Source organism: Symphalangus syndactylus, chromosome 8 (genome assembly GCF_028878055.3).
Source record: "Symphalangus syndactylus isolate Jambi chromosome 8, NHGRI_mSymSyn1-v2.1_pri, whole genome shotgun sequence".
Taxonomy (NCBI): Eukaryota; Metazoa; Chordata; class Mammalia; order Primates; family Hylobatidae; genus Symphalangus; species Symphalangus syndactylus.
This window is the reverse complement of record NC_072430.2, coordinates 28356632-28374114: the sequence shown is the minus strand read 5'-3', so window position 1 is coordinate 28374114 and position 17483 is coordinate 28356632. Positions and strand designations below refer to the sequence as shown.

The 17483-nt window shown below is 38.9% G+C and overlaps 1 protein-coding gene across 4 annotated transcripts in view; it reads right to left on the bottom strand.

Moving 5' to 3' along the window:
• EML5 (EMAP like 5) overlaps window positions 1–17483 on the bottom strand; it is a 185202-nt gene that overhangs the window by 50198 nt on the left and 117521 nt on the right. For all 4 annotated transcript variants that reach the window (XM_055288479.2, XM_055288480.2, XM_055288481.2 and 1 more), the window contains exons 22-26: window positions 7566–7718; window positions 6725–6856; window positions 5306–5394; window positions 3953–4129; window positions 468–669 (exon numbers count right to left, since the gene is read on the bottom strand). In XM_055288479.2, coding sequence (XP_055144454.1) covers window positions 468–669; window positions 3953–4129; window positions 5306–5394; window positions 6725–6856; window positions 7566–7718 — 753 coding nt within the window. The remainder of the gene's footprint in view (window positions 1–467; window positions 670–3952; window positions 4130–5305; window positions 5395–6724; window positions 6857–7565; window positions 7719–17483) is intronic.

Below are 17483 nucleotides of genomic sequence, written 5' to 3'. Positions count from 1 at the left end.
AAATAAAAAAAAAAAAAAAGAAAATGTGGCACATATACACCATGGAATATTATGCAGCCATAAAAATGATGAGTTCATGTCCTTTGTAGGGACATGGATGAAGCTGGAAACCATCATTCTCAGCAAACTATCGCAAGGACAAAAAACCAAACACCGCATGTTCTCACTCACAGGTGAGAACTGAACAATGAGAACACATGGACACAGGAAGGGGAACATCACACACCGGGGCCTGTTGTGGGGTGGGGGGAGGGGGAGGGATAGCATTAGGAGATATACCTAATGTTAAATGAAGAGTTAATGGGTGCAGCACACCAACATGGCACACGTATACATATGTAACAAACCTGCACGTTGTGCACATGTACCCTAAAACTTAAAGTATAATAAAAAAAGAAAAAGAAAAAAAAAATAAGTTGTGCTAAATTTTCCCTATATTTTTGTTCAAGTATTATAAAATGACATACCCCCATCTTCTTCAGAATCAATGTCGGATTCTTCACTATCACAAGGCCTTTTTTCTCGATAGCCTTCCATCTCATTTGTCCAAACCATTAAAGACATATCTGTACCTCCTAGGGTAACCAACATGCTGTCATCATAAGTCCAGCGAACATTTGTGACATGTGTACTATGGGCCACATACCTCTTAAACTTTCCAAATTTCCCCTAAAGAGGAAGAAAATTCAAACAATCTTTCTGAGAAATTTCATTATTTAAATATTTCCATTATGATTTTGAACTTATTTTATTAATAAATAATTAGAAATTAATCATTTCAAGTGCAATGTGTTAAAAAAAGTATGAGAAAATACTGAAACTCAGCAGAATAAAAGATACCAATTCCCAAACCTGTTAAGGACAAGATATAAAACCAGTAGTTTCACAAAATGCTGGTACCCCAGGCAAAACTCTGTAAAAAACCAACTTGGTATTCTGCATTAAAAGCATAAAAATGTTCTTGTATTTGACTCACCCATCTCCCTTTTAGGGATCTATGCTAAGAAAATGCTATCTGTGTAAAAAAATACTTACCATGGTATTTACTTATAGTAGTGAAAAAAATTAAATACCTTAAATGTTGAAAGTAATAGTTAATTACAATGTATATGGAATAGTGTATATATATTAACGACAATGGTTATGCAGATGTATTACTGTTGGAAATAGATGCAATAATTGAGAAATGATACACACGCCTATGTACAGCATGAGTATGTTAACGAAAAGTAACTATCGATTGATTGCTTTGGTACACATATATGTATATACCCATGTAAATGTCTTTCATATTAATTCATTAGTGCTTTTCTTTGTAAGCAATACACATAGAAATGTATTTTCCTTTTAAATAACAATAAAGTTTAAGTTATAAATACTGGCAACTTTAAAATCTAGCATTACCAAGTTACATAAATTTCAGATCAAAGCATCATAAAGCAGGTTTTCTGTTAACATCTTTTCAAAGGTGTTAAAATAAGAGATGTCTTATACAAAACACAGTAATAGCAAAATTTGTGAATTCCCTAGGAATGACGACTCTTTTTTTTTTTGATACTGGAGTGCAGTGGCATGATCGCGGCCCACTGTAACATCCTCCTCCTGGTTCAAGCGATTCTTCTGCCTCAGCCTCCCAAGTAGCTGGGAATACAGGGACCCGCCACCGTGCCCAGCTAATTTTTTGTGTTTTTAATAGAGACGGGGTTTCACCATGTTGACTAGGCTGGTCTCGAACTCCTGACCTCAGGTGATCCACCTGCCTCGGCCTCCCAAAGTGCTGGGATTATAGGCGTGAGCCACCGTGCCTGGCAGGAATGATGACTCTTAATAATTAAGTCAGGGCGAGGGATCTGTCATCAAAGCATGGCAAGAAGATAGTTTCTCTAAGACTGTGTGGTTCTTGCTACACTAAGGTGAAAAAATAATCTGTAGATCAATATCCCAGAACCTATTCCTAAGGGATCTACACCATCTGGAATGCTGGAAGTGAAGTTTCTGGCAAATATTTTAGTGGAACACATTGTTAACAACTAAGACTCTACCATTTACATGTATTTAAAACAGGAATCGGTGGAATATTTTCTTGGGTGTCTGAGTTTTCAATGAGAATTTTTAAACCTGTGTTTTCATTTCAATGCTGATCTAAAAATATTAATATGAGCAGTTACTTAAGATCACCAGGAACTGAATACCACAATATCATTTCAGTGCTGTATTTCAAATTTATCTTTATGTTCATGTTGGTGCCAGAGTATAATATATAACTTAATTTGCGAATTAAGAAATAAATGCTGCCAGACAACAGTGACTCGCGCCTGTAATCCCACCACTTTAGGATGCCGAGGCAGGAGGATCACTTGGGTTCAGGAGTTTGAGACCAGCATAGGCAATATCTGGAGACCCCATCTCTATAAAAAAATTTTTTTTCTTTAATTAGCCAGGCATGGTGGCATGTGCCTGTGGTCCCAGTTACTCAAGAGGCTGAGGTGGGAGGATAACTTGGGTCTGGGAGGTCGAGGCTGCAGTGAGCCATGATTGCGCCATTGCATTCCGGCCTGGGTGACAGAGAGACGTTGTCTAAAAAAAAAAAAAAGAAAGAAAGGAATGCATTGTATCTGGACTTGATATATAAATTTTATTTCTGTGTTAAGGTAAAGCCTAATATTTTACAGTAGTTTGAACAGAGGGAAGTGATAAAAGAATTAAGTACTTGCACAGCACACAGAAGCATAGGTATGTAGAATGCCAAAGAATCTGTTAGCCAGGCCCAGTGGCTCACGCCTGTAATCCCAGCACTTTGGGAGGTCGAAGTGGGCGGATCACGAGGTCAGGAGTTTGAGACCAGCCTGACCAACATGGTGAAACCCCGTCTCTACTAAAAATACAAAAAAATTAGCTGGGCATGGTGGTGTGAGCCTGTAATCCCAGCTACTCAGGGGGCTGAGGCAGGAGAATAGCTTGAACCCAGGAGGTGGAGGTTGCAGTGAACCGAAATCACGCCACTGCACTCCAGCCTGGCAACAGTGTGAGACTCCATCTCGAAAAAAAGAAAAAAAAAAAAAAAAATATACATAAGCAGCAAGTAAATACCAATTTTAAGCAGAAAATCATCAACAAATGATGCTGATGATTTAAAATGCACATATATTCTGCTACGAAAGCAGAAAAAAAAGAATTTGTATGATTTGGTTTCAACAAAAAAGTCATTGATTACATTAAATTAATGGTGCTTAATTTTGTAAGTGTAAGTATTTTCTATTTAATTGGTAAAAACAACTTAAAGTTTGAAGCTGTAACTATAAAGAGTTTATATTTGCTGTTAATAGTATATATTCAATTAAAAATAGAAAAATTATTGAAGTTAATATTGGGGATAAAAGGAATGTGTGTCTCTCTCTCTCTTTTGACATAGGGTTTTGCTTTGTCACCCAGACTGGTGTGCAATGACATGACCACAACTCACTGTAGCCTCCAACTCCTGGGCTCAAGCAATCTTCCCACCTCAGCCTCCTGAGTAGCTAGGACTACAGGCATGTACCACAATACCTAGCTAATTTTTTTCTCTATTTTGTAGAGAGGACGTCTCACTATGCTGCCCAGGCTGGCCTGAAATGCCTGGCCTCAAGTGATCCTCCCACCTCAGGCTCCCAAAGTACTATACCGGGATTATAGGCATGAGCCACTGTCCCCAGCCAAGATGTTTCTTGTAAAACGGATGTTCATATTAGTCAATACTGAAAAACACTATAGGATATGATATATAACTTAAGATATGGGATCATAAATTATAATACTTAAAAGCTATAGATATGAAACATAATTCTGAACCTTTCAGATTACAACATTATGTATTACATATGTACAATTAATAACAATGAAGTGCTATGACAGGACACTACCTTAACCATTTCATAATTTATGATCATTAGGAAAGTTAAAGAAAAACACATACTTTAGTAGGATATCTAAATAACTTCACAAATCCCAAATCATCCCCGGTAGCTAGAACCATTTTGTCACTGGTGAGGCAAGAAGCAGTTACATCTGTAACTTCTCCAATTACTGGCCAAATTCCTTCACAGCATAAACCAAGTACACTTGTCCATGATGCCCAAGCAATTTTTTCTACCTAAAAACGAAAAACAATGCTAAGTTTGGATTATCCAAACCTAAAATATTAACAACCAAAATGTAAACATTTTTCTTTGTAATTATGTGTGTCACAAGTAAAATGAAAGTTTTAATGAAAAAATAGTTAATTTATTAGTTGTCTTGGTTTTATAACTCCCCAGAGCCTACTAGTTGCTGCAGAAAAATTTTAACATAGCATTATTCAGAATATAATTATATATCCACTGTGTGTTCTAGATGCTAAACATACAGTGTTAATAATAAAACTGTTTCTGACTTTAGGATAATCAATGAAGATTCTTACAGTTCATGTTTAAATTTCTAATAATGCATTATAAGTATGTTTTCCAACTAACCCTTACTAGAAATTTAGAACTTTTACTTATGGTCCCTCCCTTCATTAACCCACTTTCATGTTAAATTTGTTAAGCCTCTCTTCCTAGGCCAAGTTAAAAAAAAAAAAAGGCTAATATTGTCAGGCACAAAATGCAACACAATTTTTCTTATTTTTTTTTTTTTTTTAAAGCAAAAACAGTAATCTGCCAACAAACATCTTAGGCATATGGATTCCTAAGGACGTGGCAGACATGCAATACTCCAATCTTAGATGGCACGTCTTCTATTTGCTATTTCACGCTTCCTGTCTTTTGAGGAAAGCAACTGGAGCACAGCTAGCCATGCAAGTGATTTATTCCTTTTTTTTTTTAATACAGGGTCTCACTTTGTCACCCAGGCTGGAGTGTAGTGGCACGAACATCGCTCACTGCAGCCTCCACCTCCTAGGTTCAAGCAATCCTCCCACCTCAGCCTCCCAAGTAACTGGGACTATAGGCACATGCCACCATGCCCGGCTAATTTTTTGTATTTTTTTGTAGAGATGGGGTTTCAACATGTTATCCAGTCTGGTCTTGAACTCCCGAGCACAAGCAATCTGCCTGCCTCGGCTTCCAAAGTGTTGGGATTACAGGCATGAACCACCATGCCCGCTGACTCCTTTTATTAATATAGTGTTTCTTCCTTCACCCATGTATTGACTCAATAAACTCAAGAATATCCAACATTTTAATAATTTGAGAACAGACTTCACGTGTAACTAAATGATAGAAAGTAGGTATCAGTTTTCTAGCCACTCTTATTCACATAAACAACACTACAAGCACCACTATTGTCCTACCTCCACGCTGGGGATGGTTTGTTTTTTCCCTCTGGGAGCTTCAAAGAATAATTGTTCCTTAGCACCAGTGTTGACCTGTAAAAGCTTTCCTTCAAAAAAATTTTAAAAAATATTTACACATATAAAATACATACAAATATATGTTTAAGTTTTATGGGAAAAAATCAGCCTAAATATAAAAACCATTTTCTGCTGCAGTCAACATATAGTAAGAACATTTTATTTTTATAATTCCATATTATTAAGTAACTAGATTCATAAGTGGTTTGATTTTTGTATATGTATATACATAAAAATGATTTCTTTGGTTATGCATATGTAAAAAATTCCTAGAAACAAATGTTAAAATACTTTTTAAAGTGTAAGTATCTGTTTAACTATATTTAGAAAAACTTTATGATGCTCAATTTATATAGTTGAATACATGAAACAATAACATACTTAAAAAGAGAGCATTTAAAATACTTAACATTTATCAAATATATTAAACTCAGTCATATGCCATGCATTCTGCTAAAATACAAACATACTCATTAAGTTCTTTATCTTATATGATTATGACTCTTTTAAAGATATATTTCATATCAAACAATGAGAAAAATGATTTTAAAATCTTCATTAACATTTCTTTTTAAAAATGTATTTCATTTTGTTTTTTAGGAATGGCGTCTCACTCTGTCGCCTAGGCTCACTCCTGGGCTCAAGCAGTCCTCCAGCCTTGGCCTCCCAAAGTACTGGGATTACAGGCATGAGCCACCATACCTGGCCAACATTTCTATATTCTATTTATATCAAATTTATATGACAAAGATCAAGACATCTTCACAACAATTTTTTTGCATAATATTTAAATCACTTTACAAATTAAACAACTAATCACTTACTGTACTATTATTTGAACGATATTAGGTGAAGTATTGAAAAGTGTAGGCTGCGTGCAGTGACTCATGCCTATAATCACAGCACTTTGGGATGCCAAGGTGGGAGGATTGCTTGAGTCCCGGTGTTCGGGACCAGCCTGGGCAATATAGTGAGACCCTGTGTGTACAAAACATTTAAATATTAGCCAGGCATGGTGGTGCATGCCTGTAGTCCCAGCTACTCAGGAGGCTGAGTTGGGAGGATCACTTAAGCCCAGGAGGTCGAGGTTGTAGTGAACTGTGATTGTACCACAGCATTCCAGCCTGGGTGACACAGTGAGACCTGTCTCAAAAAAAGAAAATAAAAAAGAAAAAGAAAAGTCTCAACTCTATAGTATTCACCTTCAGATGTAAAATAGTAAAAAATAATTTTGAGAATAATGGTTGTTTTTCCCAATTCTTTTTAACTCATCTGTTGAATCACTTTTCTGTTTCTCTAATATAGCTATACTAAATCAAATGACACTTTTATCAAATATTAAGTTATTTAAAGTCTTACCTCTAATATCCCAATCAATATGGGTTATGTAACTGGTAGCTCCTTTGCATATTCCTACTCGTTTACTACTCATTACATTGTATATATCTATAAAGCTGTCATGGGATGCTACAGCAAGATATTTCCCAGAACCTATAATAGAAACATATTTGCTTGACATTTTCTATCTTTGGAAATACTTTTTTACATTCTGAAACTAGAGTTAATTTTCCTTTTCTTTATGGAGAAATCTTAGTTGTTTCATAAATTATAATAAGACAGATGTGTTAAATGACAAATAATATTTTTCAAGTATATTATACTTAACAAAATAATTTTTTAGTGTAACAAATTAGTTCAGTAGGAAGCAAATGTCAAAAACTATGTATGATGTAGTTTTGATACTTTGTATTTAACAAAACTCCCTCTAAATTTAGAAAAAAATGGAACTAAACCAACATAAGTAAATTTTGCCTTAACATTAGTAATTGCTACATTACAGTAGGTTTGTAGTAGATAATGAATACATGGAAATTAATGGAGTAAAATGAGTGCAATTTCAAAAGCATTAAGAATATAACGAAAACAGTTATCCAACCTCTTTTATATCACAAATGAGGAAACAAAAGCTCAGAGAAGCATCCTGGCTCAAGTCACACAGAAAATTTAGTAACAGAATTGGCACTAAGACAGATATTTGCATCAATCTAACAACAGGGCTTTTACCTCTTGCTACACTGCCTCTTCTAGTAAAAAAGTTAAGTTCTGAGATAACATAACAGTTAATAAAAATTATATATTGATACATTTATACACTGCCAGACCCAAGTTAATACTCAAATACAATTTCAATGGATCTTACCAGGTGAAAATCGAATATCTGAAATCATATCTTTTCTGTGATGAAAAGACACAAGATCCTCTAGAGTATCTGCATTTGCCATTAAGAAGCTTCCATCGTTGAGACCTACGGCTAAAGCTTTACCATCAGGAGAAAAACAGCAACATCTCCCACCTGAAAAAGAAAGAGTATATTAGGCAATTTTCCCTTTTTTCTAATTTAAAGTATGGGCCAGGTGTGGTGGCTCATGCCTATAATCCAAGCACTCTGGGGAGCTGAGGCAGAAGGATCGCCTGAGGCCAGGAGGTTAAGACCAGCCTGGCAACATAGCAAGACCCCATCTCTGCCAGTAGGCAGAGTAGGGGAAGGGGCAAGCGGCAAAGGACAAGGGGCGAGGGGGAAGAGAGAAGAGGGAAGGGAAGACAGGTAAGTAAGTAAATAAATAAAGAGACAGGCATGGTGGCATACACCTGTAGTCCCATTTATTTAGGAAGCTGAGGCGGGAGGACTGTTTGAGCCCAGAAGGTTGAAGGTGCAGTGAGCTATGATTGCACCACTGCACTCCAGCCTGGGTTACAGAGTGAGACCTTGCCTCAAAAAAAAAAAGAAAGTATTTGCTAAAAAGGTTGCTTCTTTATTATGGCCTCAAATCAATATTAAAAAGGAGTCAAGAGATACAGATAAAGTTTTCTATAGAAGTCAATGGTATGGAATTCTAAGCAGGAATGAAACTCACTTCTGAATACAACAAAAGCAAGTACTGATATTTACCTTAAAATAAATTAAGTTGATGAAAAGGAATGAGAGATTTTAATTAACATAAAAAGCCAATGATATATGTGGAAGTTTTGCAGAGTAGGTTTTACCTTTGTAGCTTCTTTCCAAAAAAACAGAAATTTAAGAAATAAATCATCTTTATAAAAGTAATTTTTTTTTTAGATGGAATTTCCCTCTTGTTGCCCAGGCTGGAGTGCAATGGCATGATCTCAGCTCACTGCAACCTCTGCCTCCTGGGTTCAAGTGATTCTCCTGCCTCAGCCTCCCAAGTAGCTGGGATTACAGGCATGTGCCACCAGGCCTGGCTACTTTTGTATTTTTAGTAGAGATGGGGTTTCACCATGTTGGTCAGGCTGGTCCTAAACTCCTGACCTCAGGTGAACCACCTGCCTCAGACTCCCAAAGTGCTGGGATTACAGGCGTGAGCCACAGCACCTGGCCTATGAAACTAAGATATTTTTAAAAATCTGATAATAGGCCATTATTAAAGGTAGGAAGATACATCTATCTATATGTTTCAGAACCATATATGAAATATTTTTATTATTAATGATAAAATTCATATCATTCATTAATGTCATTAATGATGTTAACATTAATTAGTAAAAATAAGGGTTAGTGCTGCATTGATAAACACAAAAAAGGGCTTACCAACTAACAGCAGGGGTTGCAGCAAACATATTCAAAAGCCCTAAGGATTTTGGTATCTTGTATGAAATCTGATGAGGAAAGGACAGGGTATATACAGAATGAAAAGTTATAGCATAAGTTGAGAACAAGTAGTCATTTAATTATCAAGCATACATTGGAAATGAAGAAATCTAAGATGTGATTTATCAGATTTGAGAGTCAAGAGATGATGATGACCTGGAGCAGGGTGGCAGCAGTGGAGGTGATAAGAGGAAGGATTTGGATATATTTCAAAGACAGAGCTGGTAGAACTTTGACCAACTAGATGTGGGGTGAAAGGCGTCAAGGCCATGGTTTTGCTTGAGTGGTGATGCCATTTACTGAAATGGGATAAACTAGAGGAGGAGCCAGTGCTTAGTTCGGTACAAATTAAGTTAAAGATGCCTATGAGAAGTTCAAGTGAAGACATGAAGGAGACAATTTAATATATGAATCTTTTTCAGGAGCTCAAGGGAAAAGAACAGACGAGATCTAATATGGGACACAGTCACACACAGATAGTAGTTACAACCATAAACTGGTTAAGAGTTTGTTATTAATTGATTGCCTCTCAGCTCCAAATCCAGCCTTCTTTTTCCTGCTACGTGATACTGAAGCTGGATGCTGTAGATATGTTTTCCCTTGCTAGCTGACTTGAATTTTGCCAGTAGATACACTGGAGGGACACTGCAAGGCCAAAGCACAAGGGAAAGATTTCTTCCCTCTTACCATGTGCTGGAGCTAGAGGGTCAATGGAGGGTCCATCCTTCTCCTCCATGAGGTTAATTCCTCATTAGTCCTGTGGGGTGCAGCTGCTTTCTGGAGTTGCTACTTCTGAGTTGCATATGAAAAATCTATTCAAACATTCTCACCTCCCTAAGCTTTTAGATTCATTCCTCTCCATCATGTGTCAGCCCATGGGTGACATCCCCTAGAATCCTCTTTTATGACTTTTAGTAGTTAACCACCTTTAATTAGTTGCCATGTTGTATTAAATTTTCGTTCAAATTATTGGGGGTAATTTCTATCTCTTGACAGATGGAGAATTGGTACTGAAGTGGTCTCCGGAGAGAGACCATCAAAGATGGATTGGCTTAGTTATGCCTTTGGGCTTGAGCACAGTGCTGGGCCCTTACCAACGGGAAATGGAATGCTAACAACCCAAGGTATACATTGGCATCACAATTAATCAAGTTATCTCCTGTTGTTGATTATGATAAAGTGTCTACTGAGATAAGTGTCTACTGAGCTAAGCACCTTGGAGCCCATGAGGCTCCTGCCCTTAGCATTACCATAATGATGATGATAAGGACTGTGGTATGCAATAGATTTTACTGACAGTGTGGAACATTTACAGAAAGAAGTAAAACTCGGGTCCTTAAACTATCAGCATGAGTTGTGGTCTAAGTAGAGAATGCTTCCACGGCAAGTCTAAAACAATCTCTGGCATCTTAAATCCACAGGACTGATACTACTAAACATTAAACACAAATTTAATTGTGTGAGTTGCAAATTTACAATGTCAATTGAATTGACAGCCTCACCAAGTTCTTTATGTGAAAGTTAAGGCATTAATTGGGCACTCTGAAACTTGGAATGGGGATATCCGGTTGGACTTAAATAAAGCTGAGAAACTCAAACTTCTGTGTTATTCTGAGTCTCACTTTCCAGTGTAAATAGCTTGCTTTCCCTGTGTCTGAGAAGTCTGACCTTCTGGGGCAGTTGCCCTGCAGGGAAATGCTCATCTTTCTGAAGAATTAACACAACCCCTCCTTTGCTGTCACTACTCATAACGTGGGTCAAACTGCAGCATACTCTAGGACAGAGATCAGCAAATATTTTCTTAAAGAACAAAATAGTAAATATTTTCAACTTTGTGTGCCATATGGTCTCTGTCACAAATACTAAGCTCTTCTTTATAGTGTGAAAGCAGCCCTAGATGATACATAAATGAATGAGCATGGCTGTGATCCAATAAAACTTTATTTACAAAATCAGGGCTGGCTTTGACCCATGGGCTGACACCTGATGGAGAGGAATGAATCTAAAAGCTTAGGGAGGTAAGAATGTTTGAATAATTTTTCATATGCAACCGGCACATCCATCCCCCAACTACATCCCCCAAGAAAGTCTAAAAAATAGTCCCTTCACTAATGCATTGAAAAATATATTAAGGGCAGCATCTGCATCTCAAAAAGCTCTATGACAGTTCTCATACATAAGTCAGCAACGACCATAGTACAAGTTTGTCCAATCTGCGGCCCATGGGTGGCATGCAACCCAGGATGGCTTTGAATATGACCCAACACAAATTCATAAGCTTTCTTAAAACATCATGAGACTTTTTTTGCGATTTTTAAAAAACTCATCAGCTATCGTTAGTGTTAGTGTATTTTATGTGTGACCCAAGACAATTCTTCTTCCAATGTGGCCCAGGGAAGCCAAAAGATTGGATACCCCTGCCATAGGAGATGTTGCCATTGACACAGCCTCCCTGATTTAACAGAGATAATCATGGAGAAGCAGAGGCCAAGTAGCAGCACTTAACCAGCCCACCTCTGGATTGTAAAGGTAGATGCTTTTACAGAAAAGGACAGCAGGAATGTGCTGATAATCAGAATGTTTTAGCCTGTGGAGATTTCTGTTGGTGGCTAATGGATCACGTTTATTTAGGAATGAAGTAGATGGGTAGGCTACTAGATGAATGTCTGATTTATATAATAGAGAAACCTCCATTCCTGGTGACTAGAAACCTGACTCAAATTAAATCACCATAATGGAGAAACACAGATTCTCAGTCAGTTTTCACACCTAAGCCAATTCATATACTCAGAGCCCCTTGATTGAAGAAAAGGCCAGCCAAAGAGGAAGGACCCTGTAGCACTACCACAAGTATATAATATCTTTCTTTGAGGACTCTGTGTCCACTTACTATTATAGAATGACTGTGAACTGGGGAAATTGAAATATTCAAATTTTCAGGGATTACCAGACACTAGACATAGGCTCTGAATTGATGATAATTCTTGGGAACACAAAATGCTGCTGCTGTATACCAGTCAAAATGGGAGCTTATAGTGATCCTGTGACAGATGGAGTCTTACGCCAAGTTTGAATCACAGTAGGCCAAGATGGTCTGTGGAACCCATCCAATTCCTGAATTAAAATAGGTATATGTGGCAACTGGTAGACTCCTCCACATTGGCTCTATAATCCATGTGGTAAGAGTCATTATAATAAGAACTAAGTGAAAACCCCTGGAAATTCTCCTCCCTTCCAAGGCAATAAACCAGAAACAAAACCTCAACCCTGAGAGTCACAAAAATCAGTAATACCATCACAGACTTGAAATATGCAGGAGTCTGAATACCTACCACATTACCATGTAAACTTGCCTGTTAGGTCTATGCTGAAATCAGATGAATTTTAGCTAATAACTGTGGATAATAAATTTAATCAGATGGTGACTCCAATTGAAAGCTGTTCTTCCAAATGTAGTACCTGTCCTGGAACAAATCAATACAGCCCCTAGCATTTGTTACGCAGCTATTGCCCTGGTTGTTTTTTTCTCCATGTCAATTTGTAAGGATCAGTAGACGCTATTTGTCTTTACCTGGCTTATACCTGAGTACACCTCCAAAGCCTTGCCTCACGACTATTTTCAACTCTCTGTTCTCTGCCATAATACCATCCACAGATATCCTTGACATTCCACAAACCATTTATATGGCCCACTACATTGATGACATTATGCTGAGTGGATTGCCGAACAGGCAGCAACAAGTACTTTAGAAACCTTAGTAAGATATGTGAATCAAGAGAGTGGCAGATAATCCCCTACAAAAATTCAGAGATCTGCCACCTCAGTGAAGTTTCTAGATGTCCAATGATCTGACGTCTGTCAAGATACTCCCTCCAAGGTGAAAGATAAGTCACTGTACTTGCCATTGCCTACTGTGAACAAAATGAACAAAATGCTTGGTAGGTCTTTTGAAAGCAACATATAGCACATTGAATGGCTGCTTCTACCCAACTATCAAGTCACTTACAAGGCTTCCAGCTTCCAGTGAGGACCAGAGCAAAATAAGGCAAGCTAATCTTCCACTTGGACCTATCATCCAGCAGATCCAATAATACTCAAAGTGTCTATGGTAAATAGCAATGCTCTATGGATCCTCTGGAAGCCACCAAAGGAGAATCATACTGCAGAACTGTAGGACTTGAGAGCAAATCTATGTCCTCCTTTATAGATAATTATTTTCCTTTTGAGAATCAGCTTCTTGCTTGTTACCAGACCTTATTAGAGAGGAAATGCCTAACTACAGGATATCAGGGAACTATGTGTCCTGAGCTTCCTATCATGAACTGAAAGTTACATGACTAACCAAGCCAGAGATTGGGTGTGCACAGCAGCAATGTATCAAGTGGAAAAGACCAAGCTTGAGAGATCTGGAAGTTACAAGTAATTTACATGAACAGGTGCCTTAAAATTCTTGCTGCAATGTCTCTTCCCTCTGTCTGTCTACGTCTAAGGCCTCATGGGTGTTCCTTATTATCAGGTCACTGAGGAAGAAAAAATTTTGAGTCAGACTTAAGTTTCTATTGATATGTTGGTACCTACTTGAAAGCATTACAGCCCCACTCAGGAGTGACCCCCCAAAAACAGCATTGTAGGTAAAATCTCCCAGTGGACAGCACTTCAAGCAGTCTACTTAGTTTTCCACTTTGAAGTGAGAGATGACTGCATGTACAGATTTATACTGGTTCATTAGTAACGACGAACAATTTTGATGAATGATAGGGACCTGGAAGAAACAGGAATAAAATATTGGAGGCAAGAAAATATAGAAAATAGATGTATGGATGAAATTCTCAGGGGACAAGCTATGAAGATTTTGTGTCCTAGAAAATACTCATCAAAGTATCCAATACAGAGGAGGCGCTCAATAATCAGATGAACAAAAGGATACTCTCTGAGGCTATCAGTCAGCCTCTTTTCCTAGCTACCTAGCACTTGCCCAGTGGGCTCTCAGTGGTAGCAAGGGCAGAGTCTATGATTGGGCTCAAAAATGTGGACTTCTTGGCAAGGCTGATCTTGCTATCACTACTGCTGAGTATCTAATCTATTAACAGAAAAGACCAATGGAACCTCTTATATGACACCATTCCCCCAGGAAGACCAGCCAGCTACCTGATGGGATGCTAGTTACACTGGACCTCTTCCATTATGGAGGCAAAGATTTATACTCAGTAGAATAGACATGAATTCTGGATTTGCTTTCCCTGCTCATAATGTTTCTACTAGAATCATCATCCATGGACACACAGGATGCCTTAACTACCATCATAGAATTCACACTTCTGACAAATTCACTTCATAGCAAAGAATGTGTAGCATTAGGCTCGTGCCCATGGAATTAACTGGTTTTATCACATACCCCATTTCCCAAAGAAAGCTGTTAATAGAATGGCTAGCTGAAGACTTATATATGGCACCATTTGGGAAACAATACCTCAAAAGACTGGGTATCTGTTTTATAGGATGCAGTATAAGCTCTGAATCATAAACCATTATACAGTGCTGTCTACCTCATAGCCAGAATTCAGGGGTCTGGAAATCAAAAAGTGAAACTGAGAGTGGTCCCTCTCACTAGTGTATCTAATAAACAATTTGCACAATTTTGTTTTGCATCCTGGTAACTCTGAACCCTGTTGATTCAGAACCTTAGCTCCCAAGACCAGGGGGAATGCTTTTACTAGGGGACAGAACAATAGTTCCACTGTACTGGAAGATGAGACTGCCACCTAGCCATGGTGGACTCCTTATGTCACTAAACCAACAGGAAAAGAATGAAGTTATTACTCTTCTGGCTGGTGTGACTGATCATGATTACAAAGGGGAATTGAGTTGCTGCTACATAATGAAAGTAAAGAGGGTTATGTCTGGAACCAAGGGGATCTGCTGCGACACCTCTTAGTCCCTCCATGACCAATGGTAAAGCTTAATAGAAAATGTCAGCAACCAGGGGAAAAAGGGCATTTCTTCAGATGGTTCAGTAATGAAGGTTTGGGTTACCCCACCAGTTACATCACCACAACCACCTTGGGTTGTGGCTAAGGACAAAAACACTATGGAATGGTTAGTGGAAGAAACAAGTCACAGGTATCAACTACAGCCTTATGACCAGTTATAGGAATAAAGACTATACTAACTGTGCATAAATGTTTGTTATATGTATGTCTTTATTTGTGTATATTAACTATTTTACTTTTCTCTCCTTTTTCTCCTTAATATTTTATACAAGTTTGTTGGAGGTTAACTTTACAATTTTGTGTTTAAGGAATATAAGACCGTGACTAAATTTGAGAATAGCGTAGGTCTTCTCTCTTTAGGGGTGAGAACTAGTTCACTTGTACCAAGGGTAGCTGCATCTCTTTGGGTAGAAATATAAGGTTAGTTCTGTGATTGTACTGAAGTTCAAATGTGTGTATAAAGATTCATGTGGATGCTAACTAGCCAGAGGGGAAGACTGTGCTGATTATTAATTTATTGCCTCTCAGTTCCAAATCTGCCACTTTGGGCCTCACGGACTTTTTTGCTAGCTTGCCAGTAGAGGGGTCTGGAGAGACACTACAAGGCCAAAACAGAAGTGACTCCCTCCCTCCACTGTGCTGTTTTACCAACAGAACCAGGGTACTGGCATGAAGGGGGCCTGATAGCATTCACCATAGTGGCAGCCCCAGCTGCCTCTTCCAGCAAGTTTCTCCACCATCACTGTAATGGCTCTAACGATTTGGCTGCAATTTGCAGACTTCAGTAAGATTCTCTGGTAGGAGTCCTCACAGTTCAGTGATTTTGCCCTAGGTTAAGCTCTTCACCAAGCAGTGGTTCTGACCATTCAGCTCTGGCCTGCTGCCTCTGGCAAGCTTCTCCTTCACCAAGTAACTAAGCTCACTGTTCCACTGAGGGCTGCACCCTCTGGCAAGCTTTTTTGCCACAAGCTCACTGAATGTTCTGGTGGCAGCCACACCATTTCCAAACAGGTCTGAATCGCCTTTAACTTGTTCACTCTCCCTTAGTACTAGGGTTGGTAGCTGCTTTCTATGGTGGCTGTCTCTAAGGCTTTTTCAGTAGGTAATCACTTTTTACTAGTTAGCAATTCTTTTTATTAAATTCCCACTGTTCAAATAAGCTTTGTAGTCTTGTCTTCTGACTGGACAGTGACCGATTGAATCTAAAGTGTGAGTGTACATAGGAAAAGGAAAGTCTGGGGAGAAGCCCTGGAGCAGTCCTAAATGCAGAGTGCAGGAAGAAGAGATAGAGCTAGCAAAGGAAACAGAAAAAGGGAGTCAGTGAATTAGAGAGACGAAAAAAACACGCACGGGTTCCAGAGACAAGTGAATAAAGTATTTCAGAAAAAAAAAAGGGAATGATAAATTGTGTCAAAAACTGCTGTGAGGTGAATACACTGAGAACCAGGAAGTGATCAACAGATTGGCAGCAGGTTAAATGGACAAATAGGGAAAAAAGCCTAATTGGAGTGGGTTATGGAGCTACTGCCATGTGAACACACAGAGAAGGGCGCCTCAACTATTTTAAGGAGTTCTGCTACAAAAGAGGGCAGAGAAACAGTAGTGAGGTCAATTATCACAGTTCCCTGTTTTACTCAATGCTTATTCTGCTGGTTGGGTGCAGGCATAAAGCAGGTAGAAAGTTGAATTTAAGCAAAGATTAATATCGTAAGTATCCTTTAAAAGTCATAGCTGAGATCACTGAAAAATTAGAAAAACTTTCTAGTTATCAAAATTAGAAGGGGAGCAGAAAACCAGAGTAAAAAAGCCACATTTGGAAGGGAAGGGGCCAAGAAAGCCAACTAGAAACAGCTGTACTCAGAGGCTCCCACCAAGAAGACCGAAAAAGGCAAGTGAATCCTGCACCAGCAACTGAGGTATCCAGGTTCTCTCATTGGGACTGACAAGGTGGTTGGCATGACCCATGGAGAGTGAGGAAAAGCAGGGTGGAGCAACAGTCCACCTGGGAGCTGCACGGGACAAGGGGAGCTCCCACTCCCAGCCAAGAGAGGCAGTGAGTGATTGTGCTATCCTGCCCAGGAAACCATACTTTTTCCATGGATCTGGGCAACCGGTGGATCAGGAGATCTCCCCCATGAGCCCATGCCACCAGTTCCTTGAGTCCCAAGCACAGCGCTGCACAGATTCTCAGTGGCCATTTAGCTACAGACTGCCTAAGACTACCAAGTTCCTGGGGGAAGGGATGGAACTTTGGCTGTCTGCTGCCTCAGATGACTGAGCTCCCTGGGGGAGGGGCAGCAGACATCACTGCAGCTCCAGTCTGCCATTTCTTCTCTGATGGTGCCTGGGAAAATAGACAGTTTAGACCCAGGAGGAGTTCACCACAGTGCAGCACAGAGGCTGTGGCAGATGGTGGCCAGACTGCCTCTTTAGGTCGGACCCTGACCATACCCCCTCACT